Source organism: Etheostoma spectabile, chromosome 16 (genome assembly GCF_008692095.1).
Source record: "Etheostoma spectabile isolate EspeVRDwgs_2016 chromosome 16, UIUC_Espe_1.0, whole genome shotgun sequence".
NCBI classification, from domain to species: Eukaryota; Metazoa; Chordata; class Actinopteri; order Perciformes; family Percidae; genus Etheostoma; species Etheostoma spectabile.
Window position 1 is genome coordinate 12588655 of NC_045748.1, and position 20181 is coordinate 12608835.

The following is a 20181-nucleotide window of genomic DNA, read 5'->3' on the forward strand; positions in this document are numbered from 1 at the left end:
GCATACTGTAAGACGAGGCTCTCTTACTTCCTGGTTCAGCTTGGATGAATGGGACTGCAGGTCAGGTTTGTCTACTACTTGATGCCTTCAGAAAAGTCACACTGACAAGTAAGAATAGTTTGGCCTTTGTGGGAATTACGCGTATTCAAAGATTGATACCAATCCCTCTATTTATACAGAGTGTCAAAGACTTTAGAAATAATGTTAGTGAGCCGTAGAGGTGCTGAAAGGAAGATTTGTTTTTAACATTTAGCTGTTTCCCCCTGCTTCCAGTCTGTAAACCTAACCCCAGTTTGTGCCTTGAGATGTTCTGAAGGTATTTTCAGAAACCTTAAAGATTATTTAACCTTTCTTGGGCTTTCTAAGTTTGCAGCCCATGCAGATGCTTAACACTGTAACTGTCTCAAATTTAATAAAAATATACGAGAACTGCAAACCTAAATGTCAAAGTGTCAAACCGTTTGGTTGATGAGCAGATGGATTTAAATAGTTTGCTGCAACCACAAGTTTTTCAACAATGTGGCAGCAAACACAATTTGGAAATTAGGAAATTGAGTCATAATCTGTTCCAGATAAATCTCATTTTCAGGGTCCATCTTAAACTTTATTTTTCCACATAAATATCCATATTTCCATTCAACTATATATGTATATATTTTTGTCATTCCTTTGAAGTTTAGTAATGCCGTTACATTCCCAAGAGGTTTACTGTTGCATCTTCTTACTTATGAATGGGAACGGCCTCTTGATCTCGTCCACAAACTAATCTCAACTCTTATTATACTGTACTTTTAGAGAAAAGAAAAAAAAGGAAAAAGGAAAATTCCCCCTAAAACTGACCTAGTCTATTCAATTGTTGTATAAGCAGGAGGAGGGTTAGAGAAGTGTGAGGTACGTGGGGGAGGAAAGGGTTCACAGCTAATAAATGACCAGCGTTCAGATGCACAGATTTATGTGTTTGCTCTGTGACATCCTAACACCGTCCAACCAGCACTGTATTTCACCTCTCGTCCCTCATCGGCACACAGTAACCCTATCCCCTCTGATGACGGGCAGAGAAATGGAAACACGCTGATCTGTGTAGCATATGTGCTCACGCTGGACTGAGACCACGTCCTAGACCCCCTACCACCTCGTTCCACCTGAGTGCAGAGTGGTGGGAGAGGATGGAGAGATCAAGAAGAGGAGGCCGGTGCGGCCAGTGAATCCATTAAGCTACTGTAAAAACAAGGAGCCGGCAGATAAGTCCCAGCTGTCTCACTACTGTATGCATCCCGTCTGCATGCAGCTTCAGACAACTTCAGCTTGGATTTGTTTTGTTTTTGGCAGTTTTAGCAGTCAGAATTCTCATTCTGGGTTCATGGGTCCATGGTGGGTTCTTTCAGGTGACTTTCAGGACACAAACCAGGCTCTTTTCAAAGCAGTTTTTCTTCACGGCCGGCTCTCTTATTGTCAAAACTCTCCACTATGTTTATCTGGCACCTACTATCTTTGCTTTTAAATCAAGAACTCGCTCTGCAATCCAGTTTTGTTGAAAGTTTCCATCTGTATTATTCTATCGTGTTTGAGTTGGCTGCATCGGACTGCACGGCAATGCATGATTCAGTAAAGGATAAACAGCCACTGAAGACCATCCGGGGCATCGTTTGAGAAACCTCTGTGGCTAAGGAAACAAATACAGACTTTAAACAAATGTAGATATTGTTATCTTAGGCTTCACATGCAGAAGACCACAATTAGTGAAGCCCTGCATATGTTCAGCATAACTCACCCAAAACATTGTTAGAGAGAGATAAGAACATGTCATTATGTTTTATAGTTAGGCTTTTTTGGTTTGGTTGCTTAATTAAAAAGAAACAAGGACAATACAATAGAGAGCTGCATGCCATTTGATTGTAGAATGTAAACCCCTTTTCAGGTTGACTCATTGAATTATTATCCTGAAATGCCCACACTGTAAATATGAAATTAAATAGTTGTAACCGATAACTTGCCACATCATCAGTATCATAGAGTGGCAGCACTGTTTCCTGGTAAAACAGATATGTTGCCGTTTGGAGAAGTCCGCTTGCATAATGATCAGACTGAATTACCACTATTTGGTGGTGGTAATTAGTCTTGGTGTTCACATTTAAGAGAGTGTGTGCACTGATGGTATGTGGGTGTGTAAAAGCCACTTTTGCAGCTTTGCCATGTACGAGAGGGCAAAATGGAAGCATAAGAGAGGCACTCTGAGCATTGGAGATAAAATGGGAAAAAAAACAACCAGAGTGATTGTATCGACTGGGACACATGAAGCGAATTCAGATTATGGAACTTCAGTAAACACACAAGATGGAACTCTTTACTACTCTGTGAACTGTTGCAATTTGTGTAATATCAATTTAAGGGCTGCTTTTTGGTCCTGGTGTATTTAGCTTGGGTTAGCAGTAGAATTGCATTAAAATTCAGCCTGTAAATTTAGCCTGTGCTAACACCAGAGGTAGGCTACATTTCAGCAGGTCTGCTGCACCCTGCTGTGCCCAATATGTATCCAGTTACCTGCCAGTGGAGCCACTTCACATAGTCGACACAGATCAGAATTGGCGGGCATGACCACCCTGAAGCACAGGGGCCGCTGGGCACCCCCTTCGGTGAAGTTGTACTTTGATAGAGGCCCCTGAAAATGTTGTGACGGGGAGCAGGAAGTGCCTACTGCCTTGGGAGGAAGTATCAAATAGAACAACATCTTTATTCCACTTTGGTGAGATCTTGCCAGTTTTCTATAGTGAGTTTTACCACTGGCACGCCAAACAAAAGGGAGCTTTCAGCAGGACCTCCCTTGGATATGCAGTGTTTTTACAGTTTCTTTCCTCCCTTTGAGACAATCAACATTGTTGAACATTTGGTGCACGTTTTCTATCATTATTTTTATCAAACCTGCGGAGGGAAAAGATGGATAAGGGTTTGGTGAAGAACCTGTCAATCTTCAGAAAGATCCTCTAAGACGAGACATAAGACTGACTGCAGTAGATGTTGGGAATTGTACACTCAAATACTTATACTGTACTTCCTCTCGCTCCTTTCCCCCCCAGTAATTGTTCTTTTTCCAGGCCTTACCGAGTCATGACTAAGAGGGAAGTTGACAATTTAAGAACGTGTCTTTATAAGGCATTTTCCTCACCTCGACAATGTCATACATAACCATGCACTGTGTGATCATGAAATCAAAAGCCAAGATCCTTAATATGTTGCAGAGGGTCATGGTTTTGTCTTTTATGTGGCTCACATTTTGGCAAAGGCTACATCTAAGAATCGAGTGGGGGCATGCTTGTGAGTGTATCCTAAAATCTCTGGATCTAATTGTGGGTTGATCTGTTGCTGTGTGAGAAGAGCATGTATGTCAAATATGGAGACAGATTCGGGCAAACTTCCAAACGCCTGAGAAGACACAGAGGAAAGAGGCGGGGCGGCTCGAGACGACCACTTAAATGCTCAGCTCCAGCGTCTCCTTGTTCCTTTCAGAGATCCGAGTCATCTGCCATAGACACTTTTGTAGTCGAGTCAATGAGGCGGAGAGCTGGAGGATGGAGAAGGGGGGGGGGAAGAAATATACAAACAGAAGGGAATGTTCGGGGGAGGAGACGGGAAGGGTATGTAGAAAAGGAAAAGTGAGGAGTGAATGAGCCTACTTGGGTGGCTTTCAGTGTTGACGTTTTCCCTTTTGAGTGACAAGGCCATCGTCATTGAGAAAATTGATGACATAACGCAGAGGATGCAGACTGAAATTTCAAACTTGTCTAAGGAAGCCAGAGTTTGAACTAGTCCCCTCTCCCCTCCACACACACACACACACACACACACATACATGCTCTACACATTGATATAGACAGGCAAAAGCTTTTCATATATATATATTTTATATTGCAATATTTCCGTGTACCGCTGTGTGTTTGCGGGATAGATTGCTGGCAGTCTATGTTTAGAAGCTCAGGGGAAATGTTTGGGTTCTGCACTGTGTCAGCTGCAGCCGCTGGGTGTGGATTACCTGTAGGTTTCATGATGATGAACGGGTTGCAGGAGCTCGATGAAGTGTTTATGACCGAAAGGCGTTGTTGCATGTAACTAATCAGGCCTGAAGTTGGTAGTCAAAAGCAGTTCTTCTTTGGCAGACCCCCTTCTGAACGGTAATGCGATGATGTGTAGGATGCAAACGGTCAGCGGATGCTGCAGTGACATCACACAGCCGTCGGACTCAGAAGTCTTTGGAGGGACCAGGATTTGGGACTTTCCGTCTAGCTGACATGCCATGACTACATGTGCAGCCAATTTTTCTTTGTTCTATTTATTGTTGTAACCTAAGTAGGAGATGTCTAGGTAACCTCTGTACTTTGTTTCAAGTGGACAGAATAATAAATTCCTCTGTAACAAATGGTTTGTTTCAAGCCGCCTGTTATTTTATCATCACATTCTGCACAAGCGTGATGGATAAGCTACGGTCCTCAGTTGTTTGTATATGAGCGGATAGCATGCCAAAGCAAACACATGCAGGGCAAAAAAACTAAAAAAAATGAAGTGAAAAATGCAGTGAGAGGCAGCGTCATAATTCTGCAGCAGATCCCGGATCTGCGGGTTCACACCGGGGTGAGACAGGCAAGATGTAGAACAAATAAAAACACCTCTGAAAGTCTTCTGCTAAATAAATTATGTGCAAGGACGCGTAAGCTTGCACTTCATGATGTGGTGAAAGCTCATTGTTTCTCTTTGGCTCGTCTGTAGTGAGGTGGCCTGGAGCCAGAGTCTTTAATTCCTCTGTCAAACAGCACTTCATGCATCTCTACAGCTGATACTGTAACTGTAAGTCCCATCATGTGTACTCATCGCCGCCGTACTTTCACCATCACTGTGTGGATCAAAAGTGCCACAACATGATGGAGGCTTTGTTCTCCTTTTTTTTGTTAGCAAGCTCTGATGAGAGGACGCAGAAAGAAAGAGAGAGAGAGAGAAAGAAAGAAAGATGTAATGGGTCAGAAAAAAAGAGAGAGCAAAACGTTGGCATTACAAAAGGGGAAAAGCAGAATATCCCAAAGCCACTCTTGTGTAGCAGGTCCTTGCAATTCTGAGCAGCCTCTAATTAGGGTAGTATTCAGGGGTGGCATTAGTTCCCAAACTTTTTAATGGGGTGGAAAGCGGAGCTCCTTTTACAGAGAGGGGATAAGTGTAGCGACTGTTCCATACACTGAATAGCAGATGGAGCGATTCTGCACCTCCCTGGGAGGTATTCACTCTTTTACTTCTTTTTTTTTTCAATTTCATCCTTCTACTCACTCCTTTTCCAATTGCTCTCTTTTTCTTCATTTTTCTCCTCTGCTTTCCACACATTTCACTTCAACAGATGTTTTTAAGGTTTAAACCCGTTATTCCTGCTTCTAATTTAAATCCACTGATCCAAGTTCTAACAGTAAAAATGTTGTCTTCCGGCCAACGCTAGACAATTTACAGTGTTGATGATTAATGTCAATTGTCTCAGTAATGAATAAATCAAATTAATTAACACATGCGTAGGATTTTATTCCTTTTATTTTTTTCTGAAACGGGGATTAAACATGATGATGGATTAAAAATAAATTCCCGCCCTTAATATTAAAAGTAGGCCTGATAACTTTAGAAATAACAAATATTTACTATTTAAAACATGTAATTACAGATGCACAGAAACACACAGTTTCTAATTTGCTGTTGTTTAGGATCTTTTAATGTATCGGTCCTTCAATGTCTTTCTTTACTTAGAACTTTGTGTTTTTATTGGTGTTTGAATAGAAAAAGTTTTACTATCAAAATAATTGCAAATATTGCATTGCTTTTCGTTTTTTACAAGGTAAAAACACATTGTTAGTTATAATTAGTTTGTAGGATTTATGCTATGACTAAAGATTACTATGACGATAATCGTGATTTCAATTAATTTCAATGTATTATATGGACCAATAAAAAAACTATATGCATATAATTATATATATGTGTATATATATAAATGGCTTAGTTCAGCTCACTGGGGACTTCTGGTTCTACTTAATCCAGTGCGTGTAAATAATTGTATTTTTATAAATGCATTATGGGGCTAGAAACACACAATGTTTACTATTAAACTGCTTCCTACATTGTGTTTACTGAGACAAAATTAAATTATCGGGTCAACTTGTATTTATTATTTGTTAGTGAAGGATCATGAAAGTCTAAAGTTAGTTTTTGACATTTGTAAATCACAGTATAATAAAAACTAAATCTTATAACAAAATCCTCTAGTTTCAGCATGGTTCAAATGAGTTGAAGTGCTCATGATGTGTTATGCTATATATATATATATATATATATATATATATATATATATATATATATATATATATATAACTACCGGTCAAAAGTTTGGGGTCACTTAGAAATTTCCATGCCACTCCATTATAGACATAATACCAGCTGATCTGAGTGGGGGCTGATCTTTAATGCAATATCTACATTGCCCATTATCAGCATCCATTCATCCAATGTTCCAAAGCCCATTCTGTTTACTAATCTGATATCATTTTTAAAACTAACTGAGAAAACACTGGAGAACACTTTTGCAATTATTAAGCACATATTGGCTGCTGGTATTCTGTCTATATGGAGTGCATGGAAATTTCTAAGTGACCCCAAACTTTGACCTAGTGAATATATATAATATATATTATATATATTATATTATATTAATATTATGTACGTATAAAGAATAGTCCATAAATGGGGCGTATTACTGTTTCCTCTTTTTTTATATTTATGCAGTATTTATCAGTTTTATTCCTGAACACATTTTAAGCCAGGAAACATTTAATAATCCTATTTTGCAGATGTGTTTTTTTTATCCAAATCCAACTGGTATAACTATCAAATGTGTTGCCAGTAGTTGCCAGTTTCCTGTCTTAGCAACACATTTCTGTTGCTATGTCAAGTGATGTGAAGCTGTTGAGGTCAGTATGAGACTTGTTTATTCAGTAGGCCTATACAGTTGGTGTCCAAAGGTGGCTCGTAATGACCCCTTGACTGGCCCGAGTTCACAACTAATGTTGCCAGAGCTTTTACGACTTCCGTTGAAATATAGATGATTCTCACAGCCTTGAATGCCTCAACATATTTTAGCCAAAGCCCAATGTCTTTTATGGGCTGAGTGTGGTGCTTTATCCCAACTCCTCATGACCTGTGACCCAGCAGGATAAACTGCTAACTGAGCTTCAGTCATGCTCAAGGAGGCTGATGGCCACATGATCCATGACATTTTGTGAAAAGACCTTTTTTTTTATGCAGGACTCGGCCACCTATATCCTGCTGCTGTTGATATGGCCCATGGCGAAAACACTAAACAAACCAAATTCTGAGTTACTTTTATATTTATTTTGCACCTTTTTAATCTTCGTTCAGCTTTGTTTTAGTTGTATGAGTATTGATTTATTTTGCAGTGTGTGTGTATATATGTAGCGAATTGCAAAGTGTGTTTTAAATAGGATAGGATATGGATATTACTATGAGCCATTCATGATGATTAATATATAGTACTGGAAAGGGAAAGGACTAAAAGAAAAAGCTTTTGCTTCTTCCTATTCCTTTTTGGACATTTTATTGTGTTTTTTTTTTAAATAAAACATCCATTAATTCATTCATATATCTATCTATATAAGTACTTCTTGAATGTAAGTTGTGATAAAGCATTGTGATTTTAATACAAGGTTTGGAAACTGCGCTTGGCTTTTCTCTTGCTGGTGAATTTAATACAGCAGTGACAATACCCTTAAACATTGTCTGCTCCACTTTGAACACTCCTGATGACTTTCTCAACTGCTTATTTAAATATTAAGCACATTGTTGATCACTTTATTTATTTATTAATTACATTTCAGATTTCTACTAAGCTAAACTTCTAGCCTACTCTGACTAGCTTACTACTACTAGGCCTACTACTACTACTACTAATAATAATAATAATAATAATAAAAACTGAATAGACAATACTATTGTAAAAACGAAAGTGGTCTAATGTCACAATTTTTTACTACACCATGTAACCAAAGAAGTGCATGCAGCCCGATGGATGGATGGATGGATGGATGGATGGATGGATGGATGGATAGATAGATAGATAGATAGATAGATAGATAGATAGATAGATCGGCAGGCTCGATACTGTGCAAGCCCTATTATATTTATTCTTTACGTAGCCTATTGAATCTTTCTTCGTTTAACCAGGGGTTCTCTGAGATAGGCTACATCCGCCTATTTATTTTACAACATGGTAGCGAGAGCACACAGTCCCATGTAAAATAGCCTAGGCTATAACCTGATTTACAATGTTGCCCAACAGCTCAATAAGCTAAGTGGCCCCGAGAGACATAAAGGGGAGAGTTCGGCTCCTTTCATTCTTCACGGAACACGCTTTCGGTAGCCTGTATGGCGTTTGAATGCTTATTATGAAAGCAATGTTTCCAAATGAAGTTCATGAATTAATCGAAGCCCATCACAGGATGCGGCTACATATTAGCATTAGCAACCCCCCAACTCTTGGCAAATAATATTCGCTAAATAAGCTAATATAGCTACCAGTTCAACACGCAGAGAAAAGACAGCTCAATATCTCTAGGCTAGGCTACGTCGAGTAGGCCTATGTTACAGGAAATCCTAAAACAGCCTACCACTGGACTGTAGACACAGTAACGGCCTCTTCCAGATATACAGGCCTATAGACTGTCTGCGATAAAACACCATGACAGGGTCGCAGGCTTCCCTAGTGAACTCAACACCTCTAATATGAAGCCTAGCCTACTAACACGACTGGTGCAGCCTATAATACTGAGATAGTAGGCTAATGAAACCTACAATTAACCACAGACCCAAATAAATCCCCAAAGAACTATTATTGTGATAGTCCAGCAATTGGAAAGAAATCTCGCGCTGCTACATTTGTAAACAAGTCTATACAGTAGGCTACAACTGACCCCCTTCCCTGCTCCTGTGTGTGTGTGTGTGTGTGTGCGCGCGCCTGTCTGACTCGTTGCGTGTTACATCATCACGCAATAGCTGTCCTCCCGTGGCCTAGTGAACTGGCTCTAAGCGCTGCACCAATTTAGCCATCTACTACACACACACGTTGCTTTGAATCAGGGGATGCAGACACGCGCAGTCGACGGGCGCACGCATCCAGTCACGGAAGCAGAGGGGCTGTATGGGCTACAGCATACAGGCTACATGCAGAGCTCGTGAAATATTAAAAACAAAGGGGTCTGACATATTGCAGCTCTGCAGCCTCCTCAGCACCTGTTTCGGACTGAAATGTGTTTTAGAAATGAATAGACCTATTAATAAATAGTATGTGATTCAATAACAGGTCTTTCTTAACTATATCTCAATCTGGTGTGGAATTATCTGCACATTTCTCCGTGCTTCTGCGTAAAAATGACACCTCTATTTGGCTGTTTTGTCACCGTAGTAGCCTACAAATGGCATGCTCTTATTGTGCCCTATGTAGAGGCTTAAAGAGAGATGAGTAAACGCTAAAAATGGTGAGTGGATTTAGGTGGTTTTAACCTCCACTACATATCTGCCCGTGAGCCCTGTTGGCCCCGTGGCACACCAGAGCGAAGACTCCAAACATTTCATTTTCTCTGGGGGGGGGGGGACTGTGTCAAATAAGAGCAGATAATGAAATATTACAAGAGGAGTGTTTTCTCAAGAGCTGACCAGCTGTCGACATCAGCACCGGTCTAATCAGCGACCTGCAGCAGGCCGAACACAGCCCTGTCTCAGCCCTCTGACACCTTCCTGTCCGCTCACCGTAATTACGGGGATGAGTGTGGGAGAGGTCAGATCGACACGCAGGCCTCGTGTGCGCATGTTCCAAAGTGTACAGCACTGACATTAGAGTAGCCTATGCAACATCTGAACTAACTGTTTTGATCACACATACAAATACATAGGCTACATTACTATTTTTTTAGTGGCTTACACACGCTTTCTGAAATGAAAAAAACAACAACTTCCCAGTCCCCCACTCAAAGCCATACAGTTATAATGGGTGTATCAGCTGATTAATAAGCACAATTCCAGTGTATGAAGACCCAAATACGATCATAAACACTTGCAGTTTAAGGTTTATGGCAAATTATTAAGCCTAATTTCCTCCTAAATATGAACCCTGGAGTATAAATCCAGCAAGCTCAACGCTATTCACTGAATGTATTTCCAAACAAAATACCCTTTTTTGCAAAACGAAATTTATTCTTGATGAAAAACACACCGTGTAAAAATATCACACTTCAATTACACAATACTTGCCAAAAATGTACAATGTTTTATTACTGAAATAAACACACACACACACACACACACACACACACACACACACACACACACACACACACACACACACACTGCATATTAATATAAATGTATGACGTTGCTCTGTGTTTTTAATACAAAGTTCAAATCGAAACCGTGAAAAAAGTTTTGATTTGCCAAACTAATAAAAAAAGAAGAAGAAACATTTATGTGTTTGACACAAATACATTATTAGCCTATTTTCAAAACATGTGATCATTTATAACCTGCCCATTAAGTCGTTATCCTGAGACGCCCTAAACAGTGACTGGAACGAATTGCTTCATGGAAAATATAAGGAAAGTTCGTGGTCAAAAGTCTGATTCACACTGAAAAAAATTAACATAAATATATATTTTTAACAGCATGAATATAGGCACAAATAGTGTTTTTTTTTATGTCCATCATTCAGCTGCGTGCTATCAAAAAAACATACAAAAATAATCCTACCTTCAAAGAGGGGCGTTTTTTTGTTTTTGTTGCAGTTTCTTTTTTTTCTTTTTTTTTTTTTTTTTTTTTTTTTTTTTTTTAGTGTCTTGAAAAGTTTGTTAAGACATTTAACAGTCGCTAGTGCCGCTGACAGCTCTGTTTGGAAAGTTTTCTACCGGGTGTAAAACAGCTCCGGGATGGACGGTCTGCGCCTGGCTGGCCGATGGAGGCCCCAAAGAGGACGGTAAGACCGGGATAACGGCGGGAGAAGTCCTGGAGGGGCTCAGTGACCCCCCGATAATACTCTCTATGGAGAAGGGAGACCGCTGCACCGGAGAGCTGGATTTCTGCACCGGGGCTGCAGCCTGCACGCTGGCCGAGCCCAGACTGGAGCCGAGCTGGGGATAAAACCTGCTCCTGGCTAAGTCCGTGCTGGTTGGCATCAAAGACGGTGCAGGGATAATGGTTCCCGTGTGTGCATGTGAATGCCTGGAGTGCTGCTGCTGTTGCTGCTGCTGTTGCTGCTGAAACGCAAAAAGTGCAGAGTGTGTGTGGTAGGACTGGAGCTGGATGCCGTATCCTCCGCAGCCGTACGGTCCGTACCCGTACGCAGCGGCTGCGGGGATAAAAGTGTTGTGTTCCCTCAGCAAGTCCTGCGCCTGCTGCCGCTTGAAGCGCTTCCTCCTCCTCAGAAAGCTCCCGTTGTCAAACATATCAGCCGACTCCGGGTCCAAGGTCCAGTAGTTGCCCTTCCCCGGGTTCCCGGGCTCCCTCGGTATCTTCACGAAGCAGTCGTTGAGAGACAAGTTGTGTCTGATGGAGTTCTGCCAGGCCGGGAACTTCTCCCTGTAGTACGGGAAGCGGTTGCTGATGAAGTCGCAGATCTCGCTGAGAGTGAGCCTCTTTTTGGGACTCTGCAGGATGGCCATGGTGATTAAGGCGATGTAGGAGTAAGGGGGCTTCACCAGGGTGTTCTTGCCCGCGGGTTTGTAGCTATCCCTTGAGGAGCCGGAGCTGTCCAGGCACGGAGGAGGAGAGCCGTCCAGGAGGATGCCGTCGTGCATCTGCGCCACCTCGTCCACGTAGGAGCGCGTCTGGTTGTCTCCATCCTCCCCTTCGCCGACCACGTCTATGTCGGTCTCCTCCGAGAGGATAGAGGCATCCGACATCTCTGAGCTCAGAGTCATGGCTCACACACGACTGTGCCCTCGGACGCCAGATGAGGAAACGATGAGATGCACAAGCTGCCCTGCCCTCCCTCTTAAAAAGCTCATATGAGGAGGGGGAGAGGAGAGGAGCAAGTGTGGCCGTTGTTGAGAGATGCCCCCCTGTTTTCTCTCCCTATTTCCATATGGTTTTAAGGGTTTTATCGCCGACTAACGAACGGTCCCGTCGATGTCAGACTGAGAAAGGGTGCTGGGAAACCTGCAAAAGGGCTAAACCTGAATCACAGAGGGGGCGGATCTTCTCCTGTTATTTATACCGCCACCCTGATCACATGGGGAGTAAACGTCACCGAGGCAAATGAAAAAAGAGAGAGAGAAAAATAAATAACACAAAAAGGCTTTGAAAATTAACTGAGTGGTTTAAAAAAAAAAAAAAAAAAAAAAAAAAAAAGTTTGATGTGGCCTACATCTTTTTAGTGGTCATTCCCGGTGGCCTGATAGTCCGCATTAATCTTAATCTAAAGTTTTTATTCCAACACTTTTATTATATTATTCCAATGCAAAAAAATAGCCAAAATGTTGGAGGGAAACAAGATCTTAAGGGGAGTTTTATGGCATATGCTAAGCAGATATCGCGACAACCGGGATATTGATTAAGACTATAGTTACCAGCGTGTACATTAAGGGAGCACATTCACATTTTAATGTGCAGAACCTTTTTTCTTTTTTTTAATGGATTTTTAAAAAAAGGTTTCAGATAAAATATAACATTGTATAGCCTATGAAACATATAAATGTTGTAGTTAATATGAATGCATTCTGAAATAGTGCCGGAGACTGCACTCAGTTTGCGTGATCCTGTAGTTATCTAGATTATCCGCGAGCCATTTGTAATGGAAAAGAGTCAGCTGTTAACTCGAATCAGTCACGGGTCACGCAGAGCATGCAAGCCCCAGATATAAGGCCTCTGCCGTGCGTCTGGACTGGATGGTTCTGCTGGTGTGTGTGTGTGTGTGTGTGTATGTGTGTGTGTGTGTGTGTGTGTGTGTGTGTGTGTGTGTGTGTTGTGTGTTGTTTTTGGACATTCATATTTATCTTGTTTTTTTTTATGGCGTTAGGAGGATGGAATGAATATTTTAAAAAGGTGTGCAAAAAAACCAAAGCAAATCTAAAAGTTTTACAGGTTAATCATGCGGCCTAAAAGAAACAAAAACGCTCAGCTCAAGTTAGTGAATAGTAAAAAGAGTGTGTGGTGGGGTCATTAAAAATCATAGATACGTAATGTATCTAATTGTCTAGATTAAAATGCCTCCTAAAAACGAACACATGAAGCTGATTCATGTTGCTTTGATTTACACTATTAATCGGTTTGTCGGTTTATCTAAATCAAGGTGCGTGAGAATGAGGTAATAAACCATGAATATAGGCTATATGATGATTTAGAATGATTGTATCCTGAACGACCATCTCGCTGCCGTTCAGCTTTGTCTTCACATGTGACTTAGTGTTTGATACTGTTGGCCGAAAATGATCTGAACTGTTTTTCTTTTTGTCCTTCACAGGAAACAGCAGACAGGCTCCTTTTGGTTGCTGTTGCAATAACAATTCAAACAGAGCAAGATCATATACCAAAATACCTCCCTCTAATGAGTTGAATCAAAATATTCTAGAAGAAAAAAAACTTTCCCAAACTCTCTCTCACACACACACACACACCACAACACGACACAAACGACACACACCACACCACACACACACACACACACACACACACACACACACACACACAAGCACGCACACACACACACTTTTTCTGTTCTAAAAAGAGAAGACAATTTCTTATAGATGCAGTTGACCTATATCATATTTACTTCTAATAAAAAACAATGCATGAGGTTTTTCCTTGGGACGGGATTTCAGACTGACAGACGGACTCCGGAGGCCTGCTGTGTGGCCCTTCAGGAACTTTTCCGAGGTTCCCATTTGAGCAGCGCCATCTAGCGGTGAATGTGTCTCACAGTTAAAATACTTGGGGGCCCATAAAAGTTAAATACGGCTGCTGGATGTGTCACAACCAGCAGCTCAGTGCTAACTTCCCCTTAAACTAACATTTTTTTTTGGGTTTGTTGTAAAGTAGGAGAGTAGCCCAGATAGTTTATCTGACAATGAAAGGTTTTAAACTATGTTTTACTGGCCTCTGTAAATAACAATAATTGCATTTATTTGCATAATAACCGCACACTTGTAAAATGAATGAGAAAATTCAGAAGGGGAAAAAAAAATACTTTATTTATTTTCTGTCATTTCTGCCAACTTCTGATTGCTATTTCCTTTGATCATAACCGGCTGTTGTAGGCTGTATTTGATCTATTATTCATTCCTTCTGTCACACCACCGTTTGAAATGACACACTCTGCACTATCACCATATTGTGGCAATTTCATTCTTTTGTTTCTTTGTAACTTTTTCTGATTTTACTGTTTCCTATGTTCACTCTTCATATTGTATGATGGGATTTTACTCAGTCTGTTAAGCTCTTTGGACCCTGCTGGTTCCTGTAAAGTGCTACACAAATCGATTTTGATTGATTGATTGATATTATAAACTCATGCCTACTCTATATTAATTATTGGTTTCTAATCTACGGAGAAAATATAATCTGTTGGAAAAACTTCAACAGAGAACATTAGACAAACTCGCTACCCAAGCGTTGTATGAATTCATTAATGATTAAATGAGCTTTTGATGATGTTATTTGAAAATAAAGTGAATAAATCAGCTGTTTACAAATAAACAGGGTTTTTTTGCAACCAGGCTGATGTATTCATCGAATCATTTTGACTCATCAGTTTCCGTTGGCCATATTCGCCTCACTGATTTTGGTTCATAATAATCAATAAGCTGTCCGCATGGATTGGGCGGTGATTTAGTGTTGTGTTTCCTCAGAAATGATAGAAGGCTAGAACAAGCCATCACGGATTTATCAAATAAAACTTCAACATCTTTGCAAAGAGGTTACCGTGCCTCTTTTTGTTTAGAAAAGCACGTCATGGACATTCAACAGTTATGCCTACACATGCACGCGCATTGGAAAACTTTAGCTTTTTTCTTCAAACCTTTAACAACAGTTATGTACAGTCATTTTGTATATGGGCTATATTGGGCTTTCTGTATTTGGTGTTTATTTCACTTATGAATTTTTTAGTATAAGTTTAATAATGTTAAAAAAAAGTTGAAGATAGGCAAATTCCACATGAGTGTAGGCCTCTTGATTTTATTTGAAACCAGAATGCACGAACGCTATGGTCATTGACTCACGAACAAGATCCAAAAAAGTAGTGTGCGTGTATTTCAACTGAACAAAGTGAAGTGTGCGGAGCCAAAAAGATTCAATTTACGCACAAGTCATGTTCGTCAGAAGAAAAAAAATCCGCATTAAATGAGTGAAGACTAGGCGATTTTCTTCCTCTCTTCTTGAGCCGACACCTAGTAGACCTGGTCTACAACATCAGCACTCGCATGTAAACCGCCTCCAAACCGTTTCTAAATTCCCCCTCTAAAACCCCTGAGTGTCACCGAAACGGTCCGTCTGAGGGGGGGGGGGGGGGGGGGGGGGGGGGGGGGGGGGGGGTCTGTGCACGGGCCATGTGACTGATGTGGATCACATGCAGAAGAGGCGAGACAAAGTACCACACCAACAGAGATGCTGTGCGTGAGATGGACTGCAGAGAAAAAGTGTATAATCCAGGCTATACACGAAGAATATCTACGGAAGAGGATTAGGGCCACATGTGAAAAAAAAATGATTTAATTGTGAGTCTACAGTCAGAATTCTCAGAATAATGTGCTTTCGTTGCTTTAAAAAAGAAAAAAGTTTTATCTTCAGTACCACCAGTAGGCTATATAACACCAACTTGTTATCCCTGGTTTTACACTTTTGTGTGCAAATCATGGTCAACAAACCCAATTTGCATGGATCTATACCTCTTTTTTTACTTAAAAAAAAAAAAGAGGCAATAATTATGAACGAGGATGTTGAGTGGATCACAGACTGCATGTCAAAGTTTGACCAGGAGGCTGTTTTGAAACCATTTAAACATTTTTTGAAAATGCTATAAAACTGAATAAAACACCTGAAGAATGTTGTATGGAACCATCCATGTTATTTATCCATGTTATTTTTGGGCGATCCGGGTGAAAGAAACCTTTATTTCTACTGAACGGGTCAACGTTGACCCCAGGACAACAGGGTTTAAAAAAAAAGTCTTTATTAAAACTTTGTTTTCAAAATTCGGACTTTATTCTCAGAATTTGGACTTTGAACTCAGAATTCAAATACATTTTTTTCACATGTGACCCTAATCCTCTTCCGTAAATACATAAACATTCATCCGGATTTAAACAAAGAAAAAAAAGAAGCTTTTTTATAACATTTGAAATAGTTCACAATTGCATTAGAACTCAATGGGAATACTTTAGAAACAGTATAGGCCTAAAATGTCAAAACATGTTGCAGTTCCTATTCTTGCACTACAAGGATAAAACCTTGAAATGACAGTAGTCATGATTTCTTCTCAATATCTCCAAAAATGTGCCTCTGATCTGCTTTATACCTGATAGTCGACGTTTCTCAGAGTGCCATATTGACCTCGTTTGTGCAATCAATTGTTCATGCCTCAATTCAAATGTGTCCTGTCACATTACTCAACCAAACTCTCAACTGGTTCTCATTGGCTGACTCCAGAGTTTTGTAGGTTTTCACTCTACTTTTTTTATCCCTGTGACTGTGAGGTAAAAATTTGGAACAATTTCACCTGGGCGCATCAATTAATTCAACTCCAGATTCACACGCTTTACTTTTATGTGTGTGGGGGGGGGAAATGATGGTCACTTATTTAGAGCCAATGACTAGAAACACATGTCCTAAAGCCCTTTCAAAAGTTCCTTAAACTGCACCGAAAGTCAGAAGATGATCCAGACAGACAGAAATCTTCCATGACACACACACACACACACACACATACACACACACACACACACACACACACACACACACACACACACACCACACACAAAAGACAGAAGACAACTTGACAAATTTCTACACTATAACAATAAATAAAATGAACATGAATGTCCATACACACACACAAACACACACACAGAAAAACAATCAGATATACTGAAGTGAAGCTGATCTGAGGTGAAATCTCCTTTGAATTCAAAGAGAGGGTACAATGATATCATCTCCCCCTCGGCAAGTACGGCACCCAATTGTGCTACGTTTTCACCTGAAAATTTTCAGTTTTCCAACTAACAGCACCCTCAATAGACCAAAATGCAATGCACACATGCACACCATGACACACACACACACACACACACACACACACACACCACCACAGCAGAAAAACAATTGGATTCTACTAAGTAAAGCTGATCTGAGGTGAAATATCCTTTTGAATTCAAAGAAAGGGTACAATAATATCATCTCCCCCTCGGCAAGTAGGGCACCCAATCTTACTACATTTTCACCTTAAAATCTTCAATTTTCCAACTAACAGCACCCTCAATAGACCAGAATGCAATGCACAAATGACACCATGACACCACACACACACACACACACACACACACACACACAGACAGACAGACAGACAGACACACACACACTCTGACACACACACATACACAACAGAAGGACATTTTGACTAAACACTATGCTGTTATATAAAATAAGATGAATCTGAATGTCCCCCCCCACACAAACACACACACACAAAAACAACTGGATCTACCGAAGTAAAGCTGATCTGTGGTGAAATATCCTTTGAATTCAAAGAGAGTGCACAATGATATCATATCCCCAAGTACAACACACACTCTTATTACTTTTTCATCTAAAAAATGTCCCTTTCACTTCGTCAAATGGTTGAGCTTCGACTCAGTGATAAGAGGTGAAAGGTTAACGTACAGCCGGAAGTTTTTGCCCGAGGACCAGTGTTTAGTGCTCATTTGGATATGATGAACATAGTTTGTTTTAGTTTATGGTTATTGGAGACTATAGCAAAAGGATAATTTTATGTCTTTTTGTTATTTTTCATCATAAAAAATCATGTAGGTGTGAAGATACTGTGATTAATGAACAAATGTGAGAGCTATTTAGGCAATAATTTATATTCATATATAAATCACATCAACGTCATACTGGTGTTCTTGCACTTTTAAACCTAAATTTGGACTAGAATAAGATCTAGCCATCAATTTGTCAAATGTTACAACAGTTGATTGAAAATATGATGCATGTCCTCCTTATCACACCACTGGTGTTCATCACACAACAATAGTGTCTGGTAAATGGGCACGGCCATTATCATGTAAAAACAGGCAACACGCCAACACTGAACTGTAATATGCAAATGCTTCCTCATCAGCACACTTAGTAGGGTAGTGACGTAATAAAATCCCTTCTGCATGCATGTCTCATGGCCACTCAACTAGTGCAATATAGATCCGTCTAAAGGTAAAACTATTGGAACTATCAGCTGCAGCCTGAACTTCTTGTACATGTCTTCCATCAGCAGTCGCCTCAGCAACACAAAGAAACAAAGTGCTTTCATATTGATCTGCCCTCCCTTTTGAGGCATGCTCACAGACTTAAGGCGAGTTAAAAATATGATTGACCAGAAAACTTATTTAACAAAGGGTTTATTCCAGAGCCCTTTGCAAAGTTGCCACGTCATCCTTAGAATCAAGTCAACTCAAATCAAAAGATTCAAGATAAAACTGGTTGGTCCTCCATCCCATGAGTTACGCATGTTTATATCTACAGCCCAGAGCACCTCTGAATTGTAAGTCTTCTGAATGAACAGGATGAAGGTGCCATACTATTGCTCCAAATGGGCAGGACACACTACACCCTGGGGTGTCCACCTATTAGCAGCACCTCTCACTTTGTAGTATTACTCCATCAAGGATCCCTCCTATTTATCATTTTGCAGGTTGCAAATAATCCTGAGGAGAACAGGGAGTCTTGGTTCCCTGAGTTGGCCATGGATCACAATGACCTGCCAAAAGAACACTGAAAATAAATGACTACAAGACTTACTGTAGCAAGTAATCTGTTCAGGCTCCTGTCTATCTCAAACATCTCTGCACATTGTGAACCTGCATGGGCTTCACAGTAAAAGCCTTTCACTCTTGGAGATGGAGAATCTGACAAAAGCAATTCATTAAGTAAGGAAGCATTACCATGAGGGGGCTTATTACAGTGAAGCAGATGGATGAAGATGACAGAAGGGTGTGGGGTAGCCCGGCATGCTTGTCAGACTGATTGAACTAACACTATTTGCCATTAAAAGGTGAGCACAATGGCTATATTATATCATATGTTTTATTTATGATGTTAAAAAAAAGAAAAACATCATTTTGATTTCATCATACTGCAGTCAGTGGTGGAAGAAGTATTCAGATATGTTACTTAAATAAAAGTAGCAATACTACAGTATACAAATACACAACTTAAACTTCTCTATAAGCTTTTTTTTTTTTTTAACATGCATTACAATTTCAAATAGTGAATGTCTTCTCAATCTGATGCAGATGCAGCCCAAAACCCAATTTTATGGGGTGAAAGTGTTGCCTGCAAAGCTAAACACAGGGCTAGGAAACCCCTCCTCTAAATAGAGTTTTTTTGCCGTACGTCACTTCCTCCCTCCTCTCTCGCTTCCATCTTGCTCCCCGCATGTGTCTGCTGTTAGTTTACAGGTCAGTGAGGAGCTTTAAATAACTTCTTCCCTGCACTGTTTCTCCCCGAAACGACGGCAAGAGGTAAACGAAAGTCTTTTCTCACTAGATGGCTGAAATCTGCCGGTGTTTGGGTCTAACATTACTGACGCAGTGTGACAGGCCGCCCACTCCACAAGCTCTCAGTTAGCTAAGAAGCTAGCTAAAGTTAGCTTCCAAGTTCTTTCACAAAAGCTAAACCACACCTTGTTTCGGTGCATTGGTTGGTTGAATTAGCCCGCAGGCGTTAGCTTAAAACCGCCTGCCGTTACCCATGGGGCTTCTGGTTTGTTTTGTTTGGCCCACCTGAGCCTTTTGTTGTGTCTGTCCTCGCTTGTTGTGCACAATACGGACAACCGAGAAGGGGAACTGTTAGCTAATTTAGCGCACTTAACTGTGACACTGACAGCTCCACGTTTTT

General features: G+C 40.5%; 2 protein-coding genes across 3 annotated transcripts in view; one reads left to right on the forward strand and one right to left on the reverse strand.

The window, feature by feature from the left end:
- Positions 1-10258: 10258 nt before the first annotated feature.
- Positions 10259-12275, reverse strand: foxd1 (forkhead box D1). The gene has a single exon (XM_032540095.1). It carries the CDS (start codon positions 11994-11996, stop codon positions 10938-10940), a length of 1059 nt encoding a protein of 352 aa, XP_032395986.1. The 5' UTR covers positions 11997-12275; the 3' UTR covers positions 10259-10937.
- Positions 12276-19618: 7343 nt separating this feature from the next.
- Positions 19619-20181, forward strand: part of btf3 (basic transcription factor 3) — an 8346-nt gene continuing 7783 nt past the window's right edge. The window contains exon 1 of one of the 2 annotated variants that reach the window (XM_032539679.1): positions 19619-19742. The gene's annotated coding sequence lies outside the window, so the exon portion shown is untranslated. Of the gene's footprint in view, positions 19806-20181 lie in introns of both variants that reach the window. The other variant, XM_032539678.1, reaches the window with a different exon arrangement.

Coding starts and splice junctions, on each gene's coding strand:
- foxd1 (XM_032540095.1), bottom strand. CDS start 11,996: ATGACTCTGAGCTCAGAGATGTCGGATGCCTCTATCCTCTCGGAGGAG.